We start from the raw sequence: 26326 nt of genomic DNA on the forward strand, positions 1-26326 counted from the left end.
ATGAACAAAGGGACCTTGGGGTTCAAATCCATACATCCCTCAGGGTTGCTGCGCAGGTTGATAGGGTAGTTAAGAAGGCCTATGGGTTGGTAAGCTTCATTAACAGGGGGATTGAGTTCAAGAGTAGAGAGGTCATGTTGCAACTCTACAAATCTCTGGTGAGACCTCACTTAGAGTATTGTGTTCAAGTCTAGTCACATTAGAGGAAGGATGTGGAAGCTATGGAGAGGGTGCAGAGGAGATTTACCTGGATGTTGCCTGGTTTGGAGAACAAGTCTTATGAAGCAAGGTTAGCAGAGCTGGGACTTTTCTCTTTGGAGCATAGAAGACTGAGAGGGGACTTGATAGAAGTCTACAAGATTATGAGAGGCATAGATAGGGTGGATAGTCAGTACCTGTTTCCCAGTGCACCAATAGCAAACACTAGAGGGCATATGTACAAAAATAAGGGAGGGAGTATAGGGGAGACATCAGGGGTAAGTATTTTACACAGAGGGTTGTGAGTGCCTGGAATGACTTGCCAGGGATGGGGGTGAAGGCAAAAACATTAGGAGTATTTAAGAACCTCTTGGACAGGCACATGGATGAAAGAAAAATGGAGGGTTACGGGGTAGTGTGGGTTTAGTACTTTTTTTTAAGGATTATATGGGTCGGCACAACATGGAGGGCTGAAGGGCCTGTACTGTGCTGTAATGTTCTATCATTCTATGGGTGAGGACTAACCAATCAGGAGGGATGGATGATGGAGGTACATATGCCACCAGACTAGACATGCCTAGACATCATCCCTGATGAAGATAGTAGAGTTTGCCATCAAAATCTCAGTTAAAATTGATATTTGTACCCAGCTGAAGGCCCAAGAAGAGTTTATTTGTCATATACACCAGAAAAGCTCAAGATCTTTTTTCATCTTCTATTTTTATTTGTGAAAGACCAAGGCCGATCATTTCCCCATGTATTTTCCTGCCACTTGCTGGTATAGTAATAACTTATTTTTGACTGTTTGGAGCAAGCTATTTCTATTGACCACAGGCTCAAAAAGTGGCATGACAAAAATAAACCAAATGTAGTTGAGATCTTTGAGATCCATCAAACCAATTGCAGCAGTTACAATGTGTCTCATTTCAAGTTATTTTTCTGGTGGTAATTTGTGCAAGATTAGTAAGCAAGTCATACACATTTCACTCTACATGAGGCAACTGTTAGAAATCATTTATCAAGTTGATGTATCTGAGTAAGTCTTTACATAAATTTAACTATTTCTTCATAGCAGTAAACAACAACATTTGGTATATGTACAATTTATAAAGGTACAACCATTTGCACAGTGCATTCTTAAACCATCTGATTGTGATTCACAAGGGCATTACCAAAGAAAATTTGACATGAGAATCACAAAGAGAAAATGGGCTGATGAACAAAAGCTTGATTAAAGAAGAAGACTTGAACAAGCATCTTATATGAGAAGAGACAGAGAGGTTCTGTAAGTAAATTTCAGGGCATTTAAAGCTTAACAGCTAAAGGCACAACCATCACTGGTGCAGTAACTAAAATAGGGGAAGTGTGAAAGGAGGGAATTGCAGGAGCAAAGATATTTTGAAATGTGGTAGGGCTGGAGAAGATGGCAAGGAAACAAAAAAAAAACACCTTGGAGTCTGAAAACAAAAATGAGAATTCTTAAATGAAATGAGTGACTTGATGGGCAGCTAGGCAAAAGTACACTGGAATTTTTTCAAGGGTGTTCCAAAGTAGATAGGATGGTTTTAACAGCTGATAAACTGCTGTGGCATTAGTGGTGTTGGAGATTATATGGGTGTGGAAAGAACCTTAGGATATGTGATTAGAAACCTACTTCAGGTTCAGATATAGCATTGCTTGTCTGTTTCAACCTCATACAGTTAATAGGATAGAGTTGGTGGCTAGGAAGACTATTTATCATAGAATCAAAGACATGATCATTTATTTCCCAATAGTTAATAAGAGGCGATCCCATATAACACATTTATAGATTCTGAGCAGTTTGAAGGCAGTCACAGGGGAGAGGTATATCATCAACATGCTGTGCGAACTCAAACTGATACCAATTGATATCTTGAAGCAGCAGCAAATAGAAAATACGGAGGTAAGGAAGAAATGTGAGGGGTATGCCAAATGAACTATACTGAATTTACTTAGCCCTGTTCCATTCTAGAGCGCCATCCACATCTCTGTTCGGAAACATTCTGCCCAAATGTTGAAACATTTGCAAGTAGCTTATGTCAATCTACAACATGAAATTCTGCAGAACTATTGCTTCAATAGCTCCATGTATAATGTCATGCCACCTTGATAAACTGGTGGCAGAAAAGTAAAAGTGAAATTTTTATTTACTTGTTTACAAACAATCAGCTCAGCCCTGTTGAAGGTGTTCCCAAGTCCAATGACTATTGGAGATTTAAGCTGAGGCTTTGTTCTTTGCCTGAAAGGAGTCCTTCAGTTCCTTCTGCAACTCAAGGTTTCGTTTCTCAGCATCTTCTAGTGCACGTGTGGTGTCATGGAGCTTGACCTCCATTGCTTCATATTGCTTCTTATCTTTCTCCATCTGTTGGTTGAGTCGCACCACTTTGGCCCAGACTTCATAATTCTCTGTTAGAACACTGCAAATAAAAATGAATCAATTTTGTAAATGCCTTCAAAATGTGAATCATTTTAAGTATAACCAACCTTCAAGTTGCCGGCCTAGCCAATTGAATTGACAGCACAGTATATATACACAGTGAAATATCTAAGGCAATTGACATTAGTCGTGCAGGCACTATTTTGCGCACACATAGTGCGCCATCCAGCAAGACTGATAATGCAATAAACACACATTGGGTTAGCAAATAGTAGGTAAAAGTAGGTATAGTACATGGAGTACCATCTAAGTCAGTTGATAATGGATATTCAGTGCATCATCAAAAAGACTGCATGGTAGACACAATACACCATTTAGCAGGAGTGATAGTACAGTCAACCATAAAACAGAACTACTAATTGGCAGTGCACCATTTAACAGGATTGATAGTAAATGCACAGCAGGTCACATAACAGGATTGACCATAGATGCAAAGAGCACGAACAAACTCAATGATCGTAAACACAATCCATTACTAAAGGGATCTAATAGTGGATATGCAACATTGACCGCTTATTATAGACCAATAATATACTATTAAACATAATTAACCTGGAAGTGAACAGTACCAGTTAATGGAATTGTAAGTCAAGTTTATTGTCATTTAACCATATACAATACATGTAAATAACATATATAACCACATAATGTAGATTATAGAAAGGAGACTGCAGTAGTACACATAACACACATCATACAAGATAACTTATGAAAGTAAGGATAAAATCTACAGATGAATCATGCATGAATAACAAATCAAAGTACATAAATTAAATATTGCAAGGTAAGGACCAGATTAACAGCAGCACTTTGAATGTGATGCAACGGGGAGTTCAGAAGCCTAATAGCCTGACAGAAGTAATTGTTACCTATCCTGACCATTCTTGTCTTTATGCATTGGGGCCTCCTGCCTAATGGTAAAAAGTCAAACAGGATGCTGGATGGATGGGTGGGATCTTGAATGATACTAAGGGTCCTGCGTATGCAGTGCTCCTGATAAATGTCCCCGATGGACTGTAGGAAGACCCCTATAATCCTCTCACAGTCCTTTGTGGGGACTTCCCAATTCATTATCTAATAGTTTGAATGATAGTGTGACTTCTAACAGGATTGATAGGATGTGCACAGTGCACCATCTTAATAGGATTGAAAATAGATTCTTGGTGTAACAACCATCAAAACTGATAGAAAATACACAGTGTATCATCCATCTGGAACTGATGGTGGACATCATGCATCTTATAAAAGATCTGAAGGCACATTCACAGTATGCCATTCAACGTACTTAAAAGTAAAAATGCATTTACTCATCTGATAAATGGTAATAGACAACATTTATCTTATAATAAAAATTGGAATAGATATATAAGGCACAATCTGTCAGGATTGTTAGGACATGCAGCACAATCGAAAAGGGTTGAAGGAACACACTTCATGCACCATCTTACTATGTATATAGTGTACTATCCAATAGAATTGATGGTAGACAATACTGTGAAGAAGCACTGACCATTGACACATAATACCCTATTTAAGTGGTCATTGTGGATGTGCATAACCACGTATTAAGACTGGGACCAGACACCATGCACCATTTGACAGGATTCATTGTAGTCATACATTATAGCATCCAACAGAATTGAAAGTAAGATCATAAACTATAGGAGCAGAATTAGGCCATTTGACCCATCGAGTCTGCTCTGCATTTCATAATGGCTAATCTAATTTTCTTCTCAGCCCCAATTTCCCGTCTTCTCCCTATATCCTTTCATGCCCTGAACAATTAATAATCTATCAAACTCTGCCTTAAATATGCAAAAAGACTTAGCCTCCACAGCTGCTTGTGGTAAAGAATTCCACAGATTCACCACTTTCTGGCTAAAGGAATTCCTCATCATCTCCGTTCTAAAAGGAAGCCTCAGAATCGAGGCCATGTCCTCTGGTCTTAGACTCTCCCATCATAGGAAACATCCTCTCCACATCCACTCTATCAAGGCGTTTCACCATTTGACCCATTTCAATAAGGTCACACCTCATTCTTCTGAATTCCAGAGTACACAGGCCCAGAACCATCAATCACTTTTCATATAAAGAGCCATTCAATCCTGTAATTATTTTTGTGAATCTCCTTTGAACGCTCTCCAGTTTCAGCACATTCTTTCTAAGAACTGCTCATAATACTCCAAGTTTGGCCTCACCAGTGCTTTATAAAGTCACAACATTTCATCCTTGCTTTTACATTCTAGTCCTCTTGAAATGAGCGCTAAGACTGCATTTGCCTACCTCACAAGAGAATCAACTTTTAAGGGAATCCTGCACAAGAACTCCCAAGTCCCTTTACGCCTCTGTTTTTTGTATTTTCTCTTTAGAAAATAGTCAACACTTTCATTTCTTCTACCAAGGTGCATAACCATACACTTCCCAACACTATATTCCATCTGCCATTTTGTTGCCCAATCTCTTAATCTATCTAAGTCCTTCTGTAGCCTCTCTGCTTCATCAAAACTATCTGTCCTTCCACTTATCATCATATTATCTACAAAATCCTTGTAACAAAGCCGTCAATTCCATCATCCAAATCATTGACATAAAGTGTAAAAAGAATCAGTCACAATTCAGAGCCCTGTGGAACCCCACTCTTTGCCTCTTGCTAATCAGCTAGCTTTTTCTGTGCAAGATTCTTTCCCGTAATACCATGGGCTTGTAGTTTATTAAGCAGCCTCATGTGTGGCACCTTGTCAAGGGCCTTCTGAAAATCCAGGAACACAACATCATCTGATTCTCCTTTGTCTTTCCGGCTTCTTATTTCTTCAAAGAATTCCAACAGATCTGTCAGGCAATATTTTCCCTTGAGGAAACCATGCTGACTATAGCCCATTTTATCATGTGTCTCCAAGTACTCTGAGATCTCACCCTCTATAATCAATTCCAGCATCTTCCCAACCACTGACGTCAGACTAACTGGCCTAGTGTCTCCTTTATTCTGCCTCTCTCCCTTCTTGAAGAGTGGAGTGATATTTGCAATTTTCCAGTCTTCCAGAACCATTCCAGAATCTTGTTAATTTTGAAAGATAATTATTAATGCCTCTAAGATCTCTTCAGCCACCTCCTTCACAACTCTGGGGTATACATCATCGGGTCCAGGTGAATTATCTGCCTTCAGACCTTTCAGCTTTCCAAGAACCTTCTCTCTAGTTATGGTAACTTCTTACACTTCATGTCCCCTGACACTTGGATTTCCACCATATCGCTAGTGTCTTCCACAGTGAAGACTGATGCAAAATACTTGATCAGTTCATCCCCGTTTCATTACTACCTCTCCAGCACCGTTTTTCAGAGGTCCAAAATCTACTCTCAACTCTCTTTTACACTTTAAGTATCAGAAGAGACTTTTGGTATCCTCTTTAATATTATTGGCAAGCTTACTTTTGTATTACATCTTTACCTTCTTAATGACTTTTTAGTTGCCTTTTTTTGGTTTTTAAAAGCTTCCCAATCCTCTAAATTCTAATTTGATCATATTTTGATCATTTTCCCCTCAGGGTTCTTTTACCTTAAGATCTCTAATCAATACTGGTTCATTGCACAACACCCAATCTAAAATAGTTGATCCTCTAGTGGGCTCAACCACAAGCTGCTCTGAAAAGCCATCTTATATTAATTCTAGAAATTCCCCTTCCTGGATCCAGCAACATCCGGATTTTCCCAATCTACCTGCATATTGAGCTCCCCCATGACTATTGTAACATTGCCCTTTTGGCATGCATTTTCAATTTCCAATTGTGCTTTGTAGGCCACATTCTTACTACTGTTTGGGGGTCTGTATATGATTCCCATCCAGGTCTTTTTACTCTTGTAGTTCCTTAGCTCTATCCACAATGATTCAACACCTTCCAACCCTATGTCACCTCTTTCTAATGATTTGATTTAATTTTTTATCATCAGAACATTGTCACCTCTGTCTGCCTTCCTGCCTGCCCTTATGATATAACATGTGTCCTTGGACATTAAGCTCCCAACTATAATTTTCTTTCAGCTATGATTCAGTGATGCCCACAACATCATACTTGCCAATCTGCAACTGTGCTGCAATTTCATCTACCTTATTTCGTATATTGCGCCCATTCAAATACAACACCTTCTAAAGTAGACTTGTCTAATGTAGATATAATGTACCCTGAAGCAGCCTTTTAACCATATTCACAATGACCACAATACCATGTATCAAGACTGAGACTAGACTCAAATGAACCATTTAACTGGATTGATTGTAGACATGCAGGGCACCATCAAACAGAAATTATATGCAGTCAATATGTTTGTGGTGATCCTACAAGAATAGTAGTAAAAATGTGATGTAACATCCAAAAGAACAGATAATCGATGTTCAGTGTGCTATCTAACAGCACAGAAATATCGAAAACCTATAGCACAATACAGGCCCTTCAGCCCACAAAGCTGTGCTGAACCTAACCTTACCTTACCTAGGGTTACCATTGCCCTCTATTTTTCTAAGCTCCACGTACCTATCCAGGAGTCCCTTAAAACACCCTATCATATCCACCTCCACCACTGTCGCTGGCAGCCCTTTTCACGCACTCACCACTCTCTGCATAAAAAAATTACCCCTGATGTCTCCTCTGTACTTACTTCAAAGCACCTGAAAATCGCGCCCCCTCGTGTTAGCCATTCCAGCCCTGGGAAAAAGCCTTTGACCATCCACACAATCAATGCCTCTCATCATCTTATAAACATGATATATGCACACATTGTGTGGATTCAAGATTCTTTAGTGTTATTTCCAGTAGACATGTGTAAAGGAGAACAAAATAATTGTTCCACCAGATCCAATGCAGCACAAAAAACACAGTAAAATAAAGAACACAATAATAAAAAACACAGTAAATATAAATAATATAGCTTATATACATTGATTGATTGTATGTCCATAAGTTGATGCTAGATAGAGGAGTGTCTGTACATAAGGGGACTCTGACAGGAAATGATAAAGTAGTGCTGTTGGGGATGTGGGGTAGGGTTAGTGGGTGGAGGTGTTGATGAGCATTACTGCTTGGGGCAGTAACTGCTCGAGTCTGGTGGTTCTGGCATGAATGCTATGAAGCCTCCTCCCTGATGGGAGAGGGACACGGTGGTTGAGGTGAAATTGATGGCTTTCTTCTGACTCCTTTCTGTTTATATATGTCGTTGATGCCAGATAGGTTGGTACCAGTGATCCTTTGTAAATCCTTCCTGCAGTGATACAGCATGTTAGTATGTGCTATATTGGGCATTTGTAGAAGGTCATGAGTATTGAATTATTGAATCAAAATCAGAATCACGTTTAATATCATTGGCCATGAAATATGTTGTTTTGTGGCAGCAATACATTGCAATATATATGTAATTTTAAAAACTATAAATCTATAAATTACATAAGAACTTACTGTATATATATAAAAAATAGGTACTGCAAAGAGAAAGCAAAAATAGTAAAAAAAAAAGTGAGGTAGTATACATGGGTTCATTGTCCATTTCGTCATCTGATGCTGGAGGGGAAGAAGCTGTTCCTGAAATGTTGAGTGCATGGCTTTAGGCTTCTGTACCTCCCCCTTCATGGTGGCAATGAGAAGAGGGATATCCTAGGATGTCCTTAGTGATGGATGGTGCCTTTTTGAGGCACCACCCCTTTTGAAGATGTCCTTGACACTGGGGAGCTAGTGCCCATGAAGGATCTGGCCGAGTTTGCAACTCTCTGCAGCTTCTTCTGATCCTGTGCAGTGGCGTCTCTATACCAGACAGTGTTGCAACCAGTTAGGATACTCTCCAAGGTACATTGGTAGAAATTTGAAATATGGCAGCTACTGTGCCCTCTTTGTAATGACATCAAGATGTAATTACAGGATAGATCTTTAGGGATGTTGACACCCAGGAACCTGAAACAGCCCATCCTTTCCACAGCTGATCCCTCAATGAGAGCTGGTGTGTGGGCCCGCCACTTCCTTTTCCAGAAGTCCACAATCACTTATTACTGACTTACTCATGGATTGAAGTGCATAGTACAGCTCTCTTCGGCCTCCATAGAAGTTGGGATGTTGGTGAGCTTTTGTGATTGTGCAGGATGTGTTCTGAGACTATCAGAAGTGTGCGATGTGCACTCCCAGGAGTTTGAAACTGCTTGTGGTTTCCACTGCTGTGTTGTTGATGTAAAGTGGGGTGTGAGTGGTGCAAGTTCTCTTGAAGGTGATAACCATCTCCTTTGTCTTGTTGACATTGAGGAAGAGGTTATTTGGTTGACCACTGGGCCTTGAGCACTTCCATTTCCTCTCTGCAGGTGGTCTCATTGTTGGTAATGAGTCCCAGCCCTGTCGTGTCAGCAGTTGACTTGATAATCATATTAACACCTCACAGCCTGAGGTGTCTGGCAGGGTGATCATGTTTGAGCAGAGTGCATCGCAGTGGGGTCAGCACACAGTGTACACACACCTGTGTAAAGATGATATGGAGGGAGGAGCAGTTGTGCACTCTAACTATCTGAAGTGTTGGTTGGGAGGTCCAACGCCCAGCTTGCACAGTGGTGTGTTCTGACCGAGGAGCAGGGGTTTCTTCACCAAACTCTGAAGAACAATAGTATCAAATCCAAACTGAAATCCAGTAACAGTATTTTCACGTAAGTGTCCTTGTTTTCTGGGCATGTCAGGCCAGGCGCATGGCACCTGTCATAGAGTGGTTCTGTCAGGAATCATAGTGGTGAGTGCCCAATGTGGTAGGAATGCAGTTTTTGATGTGTGCCATTACCAGTCATTCAAAACACTTCATGATGATTGACATCAGTGCCATCAGGTGGTAGTCATTGAGTTCTAAAGGTACAAGGTTCTTTGGCAGAGGGATGATGGTGGTTAATTGGAAGCCTGTTGGGACAGTAGCCTGGAAAAGTGAAGTGTTGAAGATATCAGTGCACTGCTGTGCCTCTCTGGGATGATAAGCAAACACACTGTACACCATCCAACAGGACTGATAGTAGGGTGCTTAGTTATCCTCTGGATTGAAGGCTGACAACCTGTGCATCAACTTTATAACCATATAAGCCATCTCGGCCCTTCTAGTCCGTGCCAAATGCTTACTCTCACCTAGTCCCACTGGCTCACACTCAGCCCATAACCCTCCATTCCTTTCCTGCCAATATACCTATCCAATTTTACTTTCCCCTCTATCACTTCTACTGGAAGCTCGCTCCACACAGCTACCACTTTCTGAGTAAAGAAATTCCCCTCGTGATACTCTTAAACTTTTGCCCCCTAACTCTCAAATCATGTCCTCTTGTTTGAATCTCCCCTACTCTCAATGGAAAATGCCTATCCACATCAACTGTATCTATCCCCCTCATGATTTTAAATACCTCTATCAAGTCCCCCCTCAACATTCTACACTCCAAAGAATAAATACATAACTTGTTCAACCTTTCCCTGTAATTTAGGTGCTGAAACCCAGGTAACATTCTAGTAAATCTTCTCTGTACTCTCTCTATTTTGTTGACATCTTTCCTATAAATTCGGTGACCAGAACTGTACACAATACTCCAAATTCGGCCTTACCAATGCTTTGTACAATTTTAACATTACATCCCAACTCCTATACTCAATGCTCTGATTTATAAAGGCCAACATACCAAAAGCTTTCTTCACCACCCTATCCATATGAGATTCCACCTTCAGGGAACTATGCACCATTATTCCTAGATCACTCTGTTCTACTGCATTCTTCAATGCCCTACCATTTACCATGTATTTCGATTATTCCTACCAAAATGTAGCACCTCACACTTATCAGCATTAAACTCCATCAACCATCGTTCAGCCCACTCTTCTAACTGGCCAAAATCTCTCTGCAAGCTTTGAAAACCTACTTCATTATCCACAATGCCACCTACCTTAGTATCATCTGCATACTTACTAATCCAATTTACCACCCCATCATCCAGATCATTAATGTATATGACAAACAACATTGGACCCAGTACAAATTCCTAGTCACTGGCCTCCAACCTAACAAACTGTTATCCACCACTACTCTCTGGCATCTCCCACCCTGCCACTGTTGAATCCATTTCACTACTTCAATATTAATACCTAACAATTGAACCTTCTTAACTAACCTTCCATGCGGAACCTTGTCAATATTATGTATTGATAGTGGATATGTTGTGTAAAATGTTTGATAATAAACACAACTGCACTAACCAAAGGGTTAATAATAGACACATAACAGAACTAACCACAGGACTAACAGAATTCATCATCAATAGTAGATCCTCAGTGGATTATCTAACAGAACTGATGATATCTGCAGAATATATTATCTAGAAACATTAATAGCTGATGTATACAGCACACTTTTACAGTATTCAAAGGGTTTCATTTTACATGTATACTGTATACAACTTGAAATTTTTATTGATGGTAGATCCACAGTGAGTAAATGATTGATAGTAGGTAGTGCAATTTCTGAAAGGATGGTGCACCAACTAAAGGAATTAATAGAAACATTCTAAAAGGACTGTGGAGACACACTGTGCATTATTTAGCAACCTTTTCAGTAGACTTGCAATGTACCATCAAACAGGACTGATGATAAACTCAGTGTACCACCTAATGTAATACAAGCTGGATGCCAAATGTATCATCTAAATGGATGTGATGGATGTGAAGTTTGCCATTTAACATCAAACTTCTTTTTTTGTCAAACTTTTTATTAGTTAAATAAAAAAGTACACACACACACACACACACACACACACACACACACACATATATAAACAAGAGGAGAATTATCACAAATATCTATATTAATAACAGTTCAAATAAAGGGAAAAATAACATTATCAAGATCAAAGTATTAATCTAATAATATAATTATTATTAATATATAAAGATAATTATTAATATCATTAATATATAATAAAGAGAAGGCTAATTGATTCTCCTCTTATCCATAAAAAGAAAAAAATAAAGAAATGTTTATAATTGACATAAACAGAACATAAACACAAAAAAAAACAAAAAAAAAGATAAAAGAACCGGGCAGCTCAAACTGAGAGTAAAAACCAAAAAAAAAAACAAGGAAAAAGCTTTCTGATCAAATCCAAAACTTCAAAAAGGTAACTGGAAGGACCAAAAGTCAGAGCATATGAAAATACTGAATAAAAGGTCACCAAGTTTCCTCAGGATGTAGGATGTATCAAATGTCTGACTTCTTATTTTCTCTAAACTTAAACAGGATATAATGGAGGAAAGCCAATGAATAACAGTAGGTGGATTAGAATCCTTCCATTGAAGCAAAATGGCTCTCCTATCCAATAAAGTTGTAAAAGCTATCATCCATTGAGCAGAAACAGGAATATCTCCTGCTTCCGAAGGAATGATCCCAAAAATTGCTGAAAGTAAATTTGGTTGTAGATCCAAATTCAGAAGCTTTGACAAAGTTTTGAAGACTTCTTTCCAAAAATTATCTAACTTGATGCAAGAGCAGAGCATATGTGTTAAAGTAGCTGCCTCAATATTACATCTATCACAAATAGGATTAATATTAGAAAAAAATATGGGCTAATTTGTCCTTTGACATTATGCGCCTGATGCACTAACTTGAACTGTATCAAGGAGTGATGGGCACAAATAGAAGAGGTATTTACCAAATGAAACATTTTATCCCATTGATTATCTGAAAGTGACTTTCAAAACTCCAGTTCCCAAGTAGCTTTAATTTTATCATTAGGTAACATATGCAAGTTCAATAACCATTTATAAATTATAGCTATCAGTCCTTTTTGAAATGGTTTGACCTGAAAAAGAGTATCAATATTATTGGGTAAATAAGCCAAAGGAAAATCTGGCAGTATATTACGTAGAAAATTCCTAATTCGTAAATATCTAAAGAAGTGTACATTAGAAAGGTGATATTTATCTGGTAACTGAGTGAAAGACATTAGACAATTACCTAAGAATAAATCTAAAAAAATTACTATTCCTTTGGTTTTCCAAATTGAAAAGGTCTGATCAAAAATTAGTTTAAAAAACTTAAGATGGATTTTACTAGAAAGAACAAAGTTATTAAGATCAAAGGATCTATGAAATTGAAACCAAATTCTTAATGTATGTTTAATAATAGGATTAAAATCTCGACTACTGATCTTAGAAAGCAAAAAAGGAAGAGGAGCTCCCAATAAGGAAGCCAAAAATACCCCTTCACTGAGTTTTTCACCAAATCCACCCATAAGGGACAATCATGTATATCTGAAAAATGAATACAAAAAGTAATATAACAAATGTTAATTGCCTAGTAGTAAAATCTAAAGTTTGGCAAAGCCATACCACCATACTTTGTTAACTTCTGCAATTAAAGTTTGCTCAATCTAGGATTTTATTATTCCAAATAAGAGATAAAATTTTAGAGTCTATTCTATCAAAAACAGTTCAGGAACAAAAGAGAGGATTGCTTGAAATACATATAAAAACTTTGGTAATACTATCATTTTAATAGAACTAATATGGCCAATTAATGATAATGTCATAGGAGACCATTTAGGAATTACTTGGTGCGTATACCTGTACTTAATTAATGGAAGAAAGTTATATTTATACAGGTTGTTAAAATGTTTGGTGATTTTAATACTGAGATAAGTAAAGTTATTTTTAGCAATACTAAAAGGAAATTGATATTGATCAAAATCATTGTTAATAGGAAATAACTCACTTTTATGCAAATTTAATTTAAATCCAGAAAAACTACTAAATTCAGAAAATATAGATAACAAAGCAGGAATCAATTTCTTATGATCTGAAATATAAACTAACAAGGCATCTGCATACAACAAAACCATTTGCACTTAATCTCTTCTCTTAATACCCAAAACCTCATTGGAGTCCCGAAGAGCAATAGCAAGAGGTTCTAAAGCTAAATTAAATAGCAGCGGACTGAGAAGTCAACCCTGTCAGGTACCTCTATATAACCTAAAATAAGAAGATTTTTGATTATTAGTTATAACTGCCACCAAAGAGGCTTGATAAATCAGTTTAATCCAAGAAATAAAGCATGGACCAAAATTAAATCTTTCTAAAACCTGAAATAAATAGGGCCATTCTACCCTATCAAAGGCTTTCTCTGCATCAAGAGAAACAACACATTCAATTTCTTTAGATGGAGAGGAATGAATGATATTCAGTAGTCTCTGAATATTAAAATATGAATATGTATTCTTAATAAATCTAGTTTGATCCTTAGAAATAACCTTAGGTAAAAGGTTCTCAAGTCTGTTACCCAAAATCTTAGAAAGAATTTTGGAATTGACATTTAATAAAGAAATTGGTCTGTAAGAGGCACATTCAAATAAATCTTTTTCCTTTTTTAGGAATTAATGAAATAAAATGAAAGTTAAAAAAAAGTTTTCGGGAGGGTCCCAGAAGATATAGACTCAGTGAAAATTTGTTATAGATGAGGTGTAAGAATATCCATAAACGTCTTAAAAATTCTACCGTAAAACCATCGGGTCCCCAAGCTTTACCTGATTTAAAAGAAGATATAATTCTTACTATTTCCTCTCGATTAATGGGTGCATCTAAAGTATTCATATGACATCAAACTTCAGTAAAATTTTCATTCAGTGTTTCCAGATCCCTTCAAGGTCCTCACATTTCATAGTTCATCAATGAACAGTTGATGCTTCAGATGCTGAGTTTTGAACTTATTTTCATTTAATAGTGACCTAAGCCTTTCTGACCACACTTTGATTATCTGACCTATTGTCTACTTATGTAGCACATTGACAAACCCTGTTCAATAATCACCCCTGGGAAATGTTTTGTATGTTTAGTTAAGATGTGAGTATTATATTAATGCAGGTTGCATTTGTCATGTTCTCAGATATGTGAAGCTTATGGACATTTCTTGTTATTGCAGTGCTATTTGCTGTAAGCCAGCTTTAGGAGATGAGTGGCAGTTCCTTTTCTAACTGAAGACTGCACCATGTGGCTCCTTGGTTGCTAAAAAGTGTATCACACCTGTATACTGTCCCCACATTTCCTACATTACAAGAGTGAAAGCATTTGCAAAGAACTTAAGTGCCTTAAAAGAATTTTAGTAATTTATAAGGCAGTGGACAGCACTGTGTAAGTACAAACCTTGCATTTTGCTTCAGTAAAGTGAATGGTTCTGGACCATAAGACCATAAAGTATTAATTACTTAAAGTAATATTTTAGCTTGGCAACTATATTCATGATAGCCTCATAATTTTAAGTGTGATTTTAAAGTAATTTCCCTTCCTTTCCCATACTAGAATGCTTACAATAGACAGTCTTACAGAAGATTCTGTGGCAGCTCATTACCATTGAAGACCATTGTGCAAACTTGTATGTGCACTCAGGCTTTGGAAACTGACAATTTTTAAGAGCTTAAGCTTCTGCTTGGCGTGTATTTAATATTTCAGTAATATTGTAAATATATTTCTCGATTAAGCATTCTTTGTTTAAATTAGCATTAAAGGTTGCATGTGAAACTACATGAATGGTGTATGTCATTACGCCACCGCCTCATAAGTGCACGCCTCACTGAAGTAAAATGAAACCAAGACAGGATTTATTTCCAGCTCCAAGTTTTCCTTTCAATTACAGTAGTTTTATGTTTTGGAGTTACAAAACACAATGGTGGTGACAAGGAAGTTTTCAATGAACCCGAGACAACTACCTACCTGTTGAAGTGCAACAATATGTTTGAGTTATAGAAACATTGAAGTTAATAAAAAATACTTCTTTGGGAAGTGACAGACACGTGTGAGTTAAAAAAAAAAGGCAGAGGACAGACAAATTCATGAATTCATTAACAGTGAGTACCCGGTGATAATTATCATTGATATATAAAAAAAACCAGAAATGACTAGCTACTTTAGAAAGATAGACACGTTTGATTGCACAAGACATAACTGGATATTGTATATGGAGCAATGGAGTAAATGAAATAGCAGATGCAAATTAAAATGGAATTGAATACTGGTTCCACTGTTACACTCATTCCACAAAATGAGTTTGAACAGCATTTTAAAGATACTGAACTGGAGCCTACGGATATCCAACTAAGAACTTATACTGGAGAAAAGATAACTCCTGTGGGAATTACCTTTGTAAAAGTGAAATATAACAACCTACAAGCCACATTGGGCTTGCATGTGGTAAAAACAGGAGGGCCAGCATTGTGGGGTTGTGATTGGCTGTGGCAACACAACTTGTTTGAAGATCCATCCACCATTTGTATGCTACATACCCTGCAATAGAGTCAACTAAAAGCAAGTTAAGAAAGGCACTGGATGATGCAACAGCAGTGTTCAAGGATGCCATTGGAAAACTCAGACACATCAAGAGTAAAATTGTTAGCATCTGTGGTGCATTTAAGGTCACTATCAACCCAGTATTGAAAGTAAATCAATACCCTCTGCCTGGGGTTGAGGATATCTTTGCAAACTTCTCTGGAGAAAAGCACTTCAGCAAGTGGACTTAGCTGAGTCCCACCTGCTGATGGAGCAAGAAGAAGAGTCTGAAGAGTTTCTCACCACCTCTTGAACTTAATACTACAGATCAGGAAGAAATGGCAACGGACAAAACATTTTAAGGTGCCTTTCCAGAAGACAAAGGGAATGCTGATATCAGGCACACTGTACTTACACATTATGATCTACATTGTCCAGTGAAGCTTGCCTGTGATGCATCACCTTATGGTATGGGTGCAATCATGTCACATGTTATGAGTGATGGAAATGAACACCCTATAGCCGTTGCATCACATTCCCTTACCAATGCAGAGAAAAATTATGCACAGATTGACAGAGAAGCCTTGAATCTGGTTTGGGATGTAAAACGTTTCAAGTTCAAGATCAAGTTTAATTGCCATTTAACCAAACATGAATATCCATAAATACAGCAAAATGAAGCAGTGCTATTCTGGGGCCAAGACACAAAACACAGAACCAAAAGTCATACACAGCACAAGGCACATATAGCACATATAAGATCATAAGCACAGATAAGATATTAGTCACACAAGGAAGAATATAGTCCAAGAGCCTGAGTCCATGAATGCCGCAGCAGTCTGCTGTTGAACACAATATGGCTTATCTTCTGCCAAGCAAGCACCGGGGAACAGCACTGACTCCGGGTTTGGTGCCATGCCACACTGCCCTCTGGCACTCCGGTGGAGCACACTGACAACACCTCTCTCCTAGTCAACTGTAAACAGACAATACCACGGCTTGGGGCCTTGTCCTTGCTATGACTGAGGCCACCCAGCTCCCCTGCCGTCTGCTCCTACCGCCTACCCCACCATCCACCAATAAATCTGTGAATTGGACTTGCAGCATTCCACATTAACAATGTCCAACAGGTTCCTGTGATCACAAGAAAAGTGACTAAGGTGATCACTTGCTGCACATTGCCTCCACACACCAGCTCCTCCAATGCTTCTCTGATGCAGGCAGCAGCACAATCCATACCAAATCTATCTCCTTCAAGTTCTCTGCCAGTCAGTACACACTAATGGGATAGACCTGCAGTACTTTAAGTTCTTAATGTCCAGCAGGGTCTTGCGATTGTAAAAATATACATTTAAAAAATACAATTAGCACCTTTGATTGGCCCTATAGAATCCACTGAGCTGAAGCTTGTCACCATCTTACTGGAAACTAGTACTTGTATGGGAGAAAATTACCCTCATTATTGATCATCAATCACTGGTGTCCATTTTCAATCAACAGAAGGGTGTTCCACTAACAGCTGCACAAGTGCAGAGATAGATTCTGTTTCTTAAAGAACACAGTTACAAGATCAAACTCAAGAGGACAACTAATCATGGAAATGCTGATGGATCGTCCCAGTTACCTTGAAAAAGGAAACACCTGAAAAATTTATAAAAGAGGACATTCCTCTTGATGTATTCTCCTTAATTCAAATCGAAAAACTGCCTATTACAGCAAAGATGATCCAAAGGGATGCCAGAAAATACCCCGCACCATCTCAGGTCACCCAAAGTAGCTGGAACATGCAAAAGAAATCACAGTTCCCCATTTTTACCAGCACCAGGATAAACTTGCACATGACAGAGGTTGCCTTATGTTGGGATTGGGAGTTCTTATACCATCCAAGCTGAGAGCTAAGTTACATACCAGTTGTACCGGGCATGTTCAAAATGACAGTGTTGTCTCAAAGCTTTGACTGGTGGCCTGGGATTGAATAGCAAATTGAGCAGTTTGTCATGCACTGTTACGGATGCGAACATGTCCAGAAGACATGTGTCCAGAACAGCCAGACTACTTCCTTCAGTCCAGAGTCAACTCTTACAACCACCATGGAGAAACTGAGATTTTGTCACTACAAGTCTCCTCTGCCATGCAGAGTGACACCACCACACCGCCCTCCCTCCCCCCCCCACCCCCTCCCCCACCAAGACATTATCCCACAAGAGTAAGAAAGCCTCCATAGCAATTAAATCTTTAGATCTGATTGGGACAATTGCAAATTCACTATGGTGTGTGTGTGTGTGTGTGTGTGTGTGTGTGTGTTTATGGTGAACTACATATACCTGTCTGGGCACGTCCCCTGCTGACTACTCCTGTGGCTCCTCCCACAGACCCCGGTATAAAGGCGATCAAGGCCTGAGCCCGGCCTCTCAGTCTCCAGATTGTAGTCTCCAGGATGTAGTATGGTGGTCACTCACTGCTTGTTCCTTCTTCCAGTCAATAAAAGCCGATATCTCCCCTTTACGTCTCAGAGTGAGTTATTGATGGTGCATCAATTTTATTGACTGGAAGTTTTAAAACATGGAAACCGTTTTACGTCTGGAAATATTGGATTTGGACCCCCAAGACCCTGAAGCAGCTCTTGCCTTTGAATTCTGGCTTGCATGCTTCCAATCATACTTGGAGGAGGTTCGTGCAACTGAACCCGCTGTTATGCACAGAATTCTCCTCTCAAGGTTCACCCCAAAAGTTTATTAATTTATCAGGGACCTGCCGACCTACGAAGGGGCACTGGACGCCCTCAAAAGACAGTACCTGCAGCCGGTGAACACCGCCTATGCAAGACATCGCTTAGCTACACAACGACAGCTGCCTGGAAAGTCAAGCGCCGAGTTTCTTCGAGCCCTACAGACACTCGTCTGAACTTGTGACTGCAAAACGCTCACGGCGGAACAGCATGCGGAGCTGCTAGTACGAGATGCCTTTGTTACAGGACTGAGGTCAGTGTATGTGCGTCAGCGGTTGATGAAAAATGCCGATCTTACCTTACGCTCGGCGATCGAGACGACTGACACACTGGAGGCTGTTCTGCACAACACTGATGCTGTCCAGTCATGCCATTCCCCATCGGTTCCGTGGATGCCTCAGACCCCGCCGCCGGCATTTTGACTTTGCCAACCTCCAATGATTTTTCCAAGTGGCTGAAGCTCTGAACCCTACTTATAACAGGGGCAAGTGTGTGTTCGGAACCACCCGACTCGCTATCCTTGGGTATGTCGTGGAAAACGGGGTCATTGGCCCTGATCCCGACCATATGCGCCCCCTGTTAGAACTCCCTCTTCCCACCACTCTCAAAGCCCTCAGATGGTGCCTGGGTTTTTTTTCCTATTACGCCCAATGGGTCCCCCATTACGCAGACAAGGCCCGCCCCCTGGTCAAGTCTACCACTTTTCCCCTCTCTGCTGAGGCCTGCGCGGCCTTCAGCTGCATTAATGGAACACATTGCCAAAGCAACGATGCATGCGGTGGACGAGACCATTCCCTTCCAAGTAGAGACTGACGCCTTCGATTTCGCACTTGCTGCTACCCTCAATCAGGCAGGCAGGCCAGTAGCATTCTTTTCTCGTACCCTTCAAGGCTCTGAAATTCGGCACTCCGCGGTGGAGAAAGAAGTCCAGGCCATAGTGGAAGCTATTAGGCACTGGAGGCACTATCTCGCCGGCAAAAGGTTCACCTTGCTGACCGACCAGCGCTCAGTTGCGTTCATGTTCAGCAACCAACAGCAGGGCAAAACCAAAAATGATAAAATTTTGCGGTGGAGAATAGAACTCTCCACCTACAGCTTTGACATCCTGTACCGGCCTGGCAGACTCAATGAGCCCCCTGATGCCCTATCCCGGGGAACATGTGCTGGCGCACAGCTCGACCAGCTGTATGCCCTTCATGCACATCTTTGCCATTTGGGGGGTCACCCGATTTTACCATTTCGTGAAAGCCTGAAACCTACCGTACTCCCTGGAGGACATCAGGACGATGACCAGGGACTGCTAAATCTGCGCTGAGTGCAAACCACACTTCTACCGTCCTGAAACGGCGCAACTTGTCAAGGCCACCCGCCCTTTTGAGCGACTGAGTGTTGACTTTAAGGGCCCCCTTCCCTCCACCGACCGCAATGTCTATTTTCTCAATATTATCGACGAATATATGGGGTTCCCCTTTGCCATTCCCTGCCCCGACACCACTACCACGTCCATCATAAAAGCCCTGCACCAGCTCTTCACTCTGTTCGGATATCCCAGCTATATCCACAGTGATAGAGGGTCCTCCTTTATGAGTGACGAGCTGTGCCGGTACCTGCTAGCTAGGGGCATTGCTACTAGTCGGACCACGAGTTATAATCCCTGGGGAAATGGACAGGTGGAGAGGGAGAATGCCACAGTGTGGAAGGCCACACTTTTAGCCCTTAAGTCAAAAGGGTTGCCGGTCTCTCGATGGCAGGAGGTCCTCCCTGTGGCACTCCACTCTATCCGCTCCCTGTTATGCACGTCCACCAATGCCACCCCTCACAAGCATCTATTCTCTTTTCCCAGGAAGTCTGTCACTGGGACCACCCTACCAGTTTGGCTGACGTCCCCAGGGCCAGTGCTGCTCCAGAAACATGTGAGGAGTAATAAATACTCCCTGCTGGTCGAGAGGGTCCATCTTCTACATGCGAGCCCCCAGTATGCCTACGTGGTCTTGCCTGATGGGTGGGAGGACACGGTCTCCGTCCGCGACCTGGTGCCCGCAGGAGCAGCAGACCACTACCCCGAACACTCCACAGTAACTATGAACCCTGTACCCGAGGTGACACCGCGCACACCAGGCCCTACACAGACTCCTCACGACACTCATATACCCGGCGTTTCGTACGCGTATATACCAGGCGCCTCGCACATGCGTGAGGGATCACTGACGCCTAGTGGGCTGACACCTCCAGTTAGGCCGGAACCAGCACAACCTCCGTCTCTGGTGCAAGCACCACCGGCACCTGTGCAATCACAGCCAGAGCTACGTAGATCGCAGTGACAGATTCAACCACCTGATAGACTTAACCTGTAAGAAACTTTGCCACATGGGGACTTTTTTTAAAACAAAGTGGGGGGTGAATGTGGTGAACTACATATACCTGTCTGGACACACCCCCTGCTGACTGCTCCTGTGATCCTCCCACAGACCCCTATATAAAGGCAATTAAGGCCTGAGCCCGGCCTCTCAGTCTCCAGGATGTAATATGGTGGTCACTCACTGTTTGTTCTTTCTTCCTGTCATTAAAAGCCGATATCTCGCCTTACGTCTCAGAGTGAGTTATTGATGGTGCATCAGTGTGTGTGTGTGTGAGAGAGAGTGTGTGTGTGTGTAGTTGAGATGCATACTACATTGAGTTGTGGTTATAGCTAGGCAGAAAGGAGTGTTGTGTATTTAATATTTCACTGATATTTGAGTAATATTGCAAATATATTGTTTGATTAAGCATTCTTAGTTTAAATAATTTATTACAGGTTGTATATCAAAGTACATGAATGGCATACGTCATTCTGCCACCAGCTCATACATGTATACCTTTCTGAAGCAAAACAAAATTAATGCTTTACTTCCAGCTCTGTGTTTTCCGTTCAATTAGTTTTATTTTTCAGGGTTACAAAACATCACACTACTGATGTTAGAATACCCAACTGTCTTTTAAAGCACAAAATTCTAACGGCCTTGAATTGGGCATTCATGAACCTTTAAAACAGAGCAATTCTGATACTTTACAAACGTCTGCATAAAACAAAACTCTCCTCATCTCAGTTCCAAATGACCTATCTATCATGTTCTTAGTTCTAGACTAGAGCAACCAGCCTCTCTGAATCCACTGCCTCAATTTCCCTTAGAATTCTGGATCGCCTCTCATTCTTCTATGCTGAGTAAAAGGGGTTACAGAAATTCAAATCTTTCTCTTGTTGAGACTGCACAGCTTTTGTGAGGCTCTGTTTGAAGCACCGTGTAAAATTTTGATCTCCACACCTACAAAAGAAAATACTTAGCAGAATCCTTTGATTGGTTCCTGTGATATGCAACTATAATCCTCTACAACCTTTGAGGCAATTAAATCATAGTTGCTCCAGCAAACTAGGAATTGTGATAGCTGAATTGCAAACAGCAGGCTACAGCATAAGATGCAGTAATGATCAGATTTGTTTTAAGAATTGTTGGCCAGATTGCTAGAAATACCCTACTGCTCTTCTTCCACAGGTATTGTGGGATCATTGATATTTCACCTAAAGTATTAAATACAGTATATAACAGACTCAGTAGAGAAGTCTCTGTAAGGGGACTTAAAATGGAAATCTTTCAATTCAGAGAGGAGCGTACTTCCCACTAGGCCAAATCTACCTTGGGAAAATCAGTTTATTATTAGAGATGCTTACCTTTCAATTCTCTCCTCATAACTTTGCTTCTGCTTGTTTAGCTCCGCTCTTAATTCGATAAGCTGGCTCCGAATCTGTTCCATGCTCATTTGCCCCACATCGAGCTCCACCTTTTCATCTTCCCTTTCCACCTTTGGTTGGTCTTTTTGGGTCTTTGTTGAGAGGCTTTCGCTTTCCTTGAAGAGAGAATTCTCATAACTCTCCAGTTCCACACTAATGGATTCACTTTGTTCAGCAGACCATCCAGAACTCATAGAGTCTTTTTTCTGAGAATCACCAGAATCCGTTTCGTTATCATAAGTGGAGACCTGTTCATAGGCAGTAGGAGTCTTCATAAGGTCCTGGGAAAAACTCCTTTTGTGTCTGTCAGTTGTGTTTTCTTGAAAGGACTTGCGTTTGTCTGAGAAGTCAGCACTATTAATACTGTGGGACATCTCTCCGGCTGAATTCAACATGCAGCTGCTGGCTGGAAGAGTCTGAGTCCTTTTCCTGGGGCATTCATTCCAGTTTTCAAATTCACTCTCTAATGTGCTTTCCCCAATCCCGTCAATTTGGTTGGGCTAAAAACAAATAAATTACTGTAAGTACTCTTACTATTTCACTGGAAAATATGCATTTTTATTGTCTGTTTCATCTCCATTTTAGGTTATCCCAAAATAATTTAAGCCCATAACTTGCATTTCAGTCTCTGTCATGATGCAGCAAATGGGGTACATAGAAAGGTCCTTAAAAACAGTTTAATTTTATGCTTTTGTTGATGGGTAATCGAGGCCCATATTCCAGCGATAATTCCCCTGTTCTTCTCTAACAAAACTGTAGGGAACGTTATGTCTGCCAAGGAGGTCAGATGTGGCTTTGTATGAGCATCTTGGGTGAAAGATGTATAACATCTCAGTTTTGTCACTAGAATCAGTGGCCTGGATTGCATTCCATAGCTCCTGGAGTAGGACTCATATCTGTGATTTCTGAATTGAAGATGAAAGTGTTCCCACAGAGCCATAGCCAAAATCCTTAAAGTGAAATCAATTTATCACCATGATAGGCTCCACAAGATGCAATGACTGAATTCACAAATACAGTGGATTCCAGTTAACAGGACCATCAGTTAATTGGGGCAGCTACTTACTTGCGAGAACTCTTAAAGAACAAATAACTAATCCAGAAAATAGCCAGATTCCCTTCATTTATTTGGCACATTATGCTACTTAATTGGGACAGAATTCTGTAGCCAAACAGTTTCTAATTAGCATCAGACGCATGAACTTGTTTGGCCGTAGGACACTACACCATGCTTAGAGAATGCAATTTTTAAATAGTGTCATTTGTGTACACTTGTGATCAAAAAGCAATGATTTTTGTCATTGATAGTTGGTGAGAAATAAGTAGAAAGATGATTCAGAACTGTTTTGCTCACTGCAGTTTCAAGCATTCAGGGTTTAAGATGCCAGAAACATTCAGGACTGAAAGTGAAATTATTTCATACTTCAACAAGTTAGGAACTATAGAGAATTTGAAGATATCAACATTCATTTTGAATGTTATAATGAAAATGAAGATTTGGAGGATGCAATCATCAAAAACATTGTCCGACGGCAATCTATCATCTACACAAGGTGTCTACACTGATGTTGTTCATTTACAGTCAATGGCACCATAGACTGGATTAATTCTTTGTCGATAACTATTTGGAACTAGCAAACAGTTTTATAGTATTTTATTTTAATTTAATTTTTTTTTTAATTTTTTAAATTTTTTTTGTGTTTTAATTTGTTATGCATTTTATTTAAGCACATAATTTAATACTAATTGGGGCAGGTGTTAAATTAGGCCAAAATGTATTAGTCCTGGTTTGCTACAATTAACCAGAAATGACTACATTATTTGGAAGTAATGGCATTACTGATGTGTAAGTAGAAAGATTACAGCTGGTCATTAAGTTGGTCTAAACCAGTCTACATTTTGATATTTTTTTCTTTGTCAGTGTTCTAGACTGTTCAATTCCACACTCACATTTAATGCTGAGTATAGTTAAGTTTGTTTCCCTACCTAGGGGCAATAAGTTATGTTGCTTGGAGTCTACAAAAGGAAACACCAACAAATCATTGTACTGCTAATTGAAGTTGGGGAGAAATTGATAACCACACCACATTCTTCCAGCAAGCATTCAGAAAGAGAATGTTGATGTGGTAACCAATCCATTCTATTATCAGTCAGCATTCCCTATTAACCCCTCTAGAAATGGATATTGCATGTAATGTCCATTTTCTTTGCCCAAATACAGAGGGCCATGACTTTAGTAACTTAAGCATTAGGCTTTGGAATTCTCTTTGAAATTCTCAGCTTTACCATGCCTCTGCAAAATTCTTCCTAAACATATGTCTTTTAATCAAGTTTTTGGAAAATGCCAAATCTTGGTTGAGTTTCTTCCCATAGAGCACATTGGAGCATTTTAATGTCATAGAATAATAGAGCATGGAATCAAGCCCTTTGGCCCAAATCATCCATGCTGACCATGGTGCCCACCAATCTGGTCCCATGTGTCCAAGGTTGACCCATATCACTCTAAACCCATCCTATCCATCTATATATCCAAATATATTTGGAATGTGGTTATTGTACCTGCCTCAGCTACTTTCTGTGGCAGCTCATTCCATACACACACCACTATCTGAGTGATGAAGTTACCCCTTAAATCCCTACTGCTAGATTAAAATTGCTAACTATATGCTAGTTGTCAAAGAGCTGGTTATCGATGAAGGTCATTCTTAGACAACTGTACCCTGTAAGCACCGGTCTGCATGTCTGATGCACCCCAGCCAACCATGCTCCGTTGAGAGGAAGCTTTCTTGCTGTCTGACTTCAAAGGGGAAGGTGGTTTATCCTTGTGTTTTGGGAACAATTCATCATGGTTGCTGATCATCACAGTCATCAGTTTCTGAATTTGTGGTGCTCCTATATAAAAAAAAGAGACTGAGTCATTTCTCTGCCAAACATACTTATAACATTTATACTTTACATTGGGAAAAACTATGAATCAAAGTAACAATATGCTCATCAGAAACCAAATAAAAACTGCGCCTTAGTTGAGATGAATTAATTTAATATCCCAGTGGCCCGCACATGATGACAAGAAGCATAAGATTGTGGATAATAAGGAACATTTTGGAAACGTAACTTAATTGCTTACATTTTGAGCTCTCTATTCTATTACTACATGGACCCTAGGTAATTTCTCCTCTGTAGCTCCACTAAGTAATGATAGTTATTTAGTAGTGGGTTCAGTGGCACCAAACACTTAAATAAAACTATTTTTATTTGCCCTGTCGAAGGATAGACTGATTCTCTTTATAAATGAACATTTCCAGCTATTGAAACTAACCTTGTAATTCATATATATTTCAAACATTGAAAAAGAGATTTCATCAAAGTGGCAACTTCTTCCTTCAATCGGCTCATTTATTACACATTGCACATCAACATAATTAATTGACTCATTGCTAATGGCAGCGTCAACCCTGAAAATCAGATATTCTTTTCCAAATTCCCCAATTATTGCAAGGGTATTTTTTTTGTGAAAATGGTATCTCTTCAGCACAGATTTGAGAGGTCTTGAGTAAAATCCAGAGGGAGTGCACAATGAGGCCTGAGTGTGCCAGAAGTGGGCTATTTTGTCCCTTGAATCCTTTCTGCCACTCATTTAGTTCACAATGAGTCTTATCTCAGCTTCACCTTTTTTTTTAGAACCATTAATACCTTTGTCAAACAATATCTACCCATACACAAGAAAATCTGCAGATGCTGGAAATCCAAAGCACCACACACAAAATACTGGAGGAACTCAGCAGGCCAGGCAGCATCCACGGAAAAGAGTAAACAGTCGACATTTTGGACCAAGACCTTTCATCAGGACTGGAAAGGAAGGGAAGAAGTCAAACAAGGAAGGTAGG

At 39.9% G+C, this 26326-nt stretch overlaps 1 protein-coding gene across 2 annotated transcripts in view; it reads right to left on the minus strand.

Annotated features, from left to right (window-relative positions):
- Positions 1-958: 958 nt before the first annotated feature.
- The window catches only part of LOC132391603 (rho GTPase-activating protein 25-like), a 102742-nt gene continuing 77374 nt past the window's right edge, over positions 959-26326 (minus strand). For both annotated transcript variants that reach the window (XM_059965049.1, XM_059965134.1), the window contains exons 9-11: positions 25159-25331; positions 22380-22939; positions 959-2636 (exon numbers count right to left, since the gene is read on the minus strand). In XM_059965049.1, the coding sequence (XP_059821032.1) occupies positions 2435-2636; positions 22380-22939; positions 25159-25331 (935 nt within the window). In that variant the 3' untranslated portion in view covers positions 959-2434. The remainder of the gene's footprint in view (positions 2637-22379; positions 22940-25158; positions 25332-26326) is intronic.

This window comes from Hypanus sabinus, chromosome 1 (genome assembly GCF_030144855.1).
Source record: "Hypanus sabinus isolate sHypSab1 chromosome 1, sHypSab1.hap1, whole genome shotgun sequence".
NCBI lineage: Eukaryota > Metazoa > Chordata > Chondrichthyes > Myliobatiformes > Dasyatidae > Hypanus > Hypanus sabinus.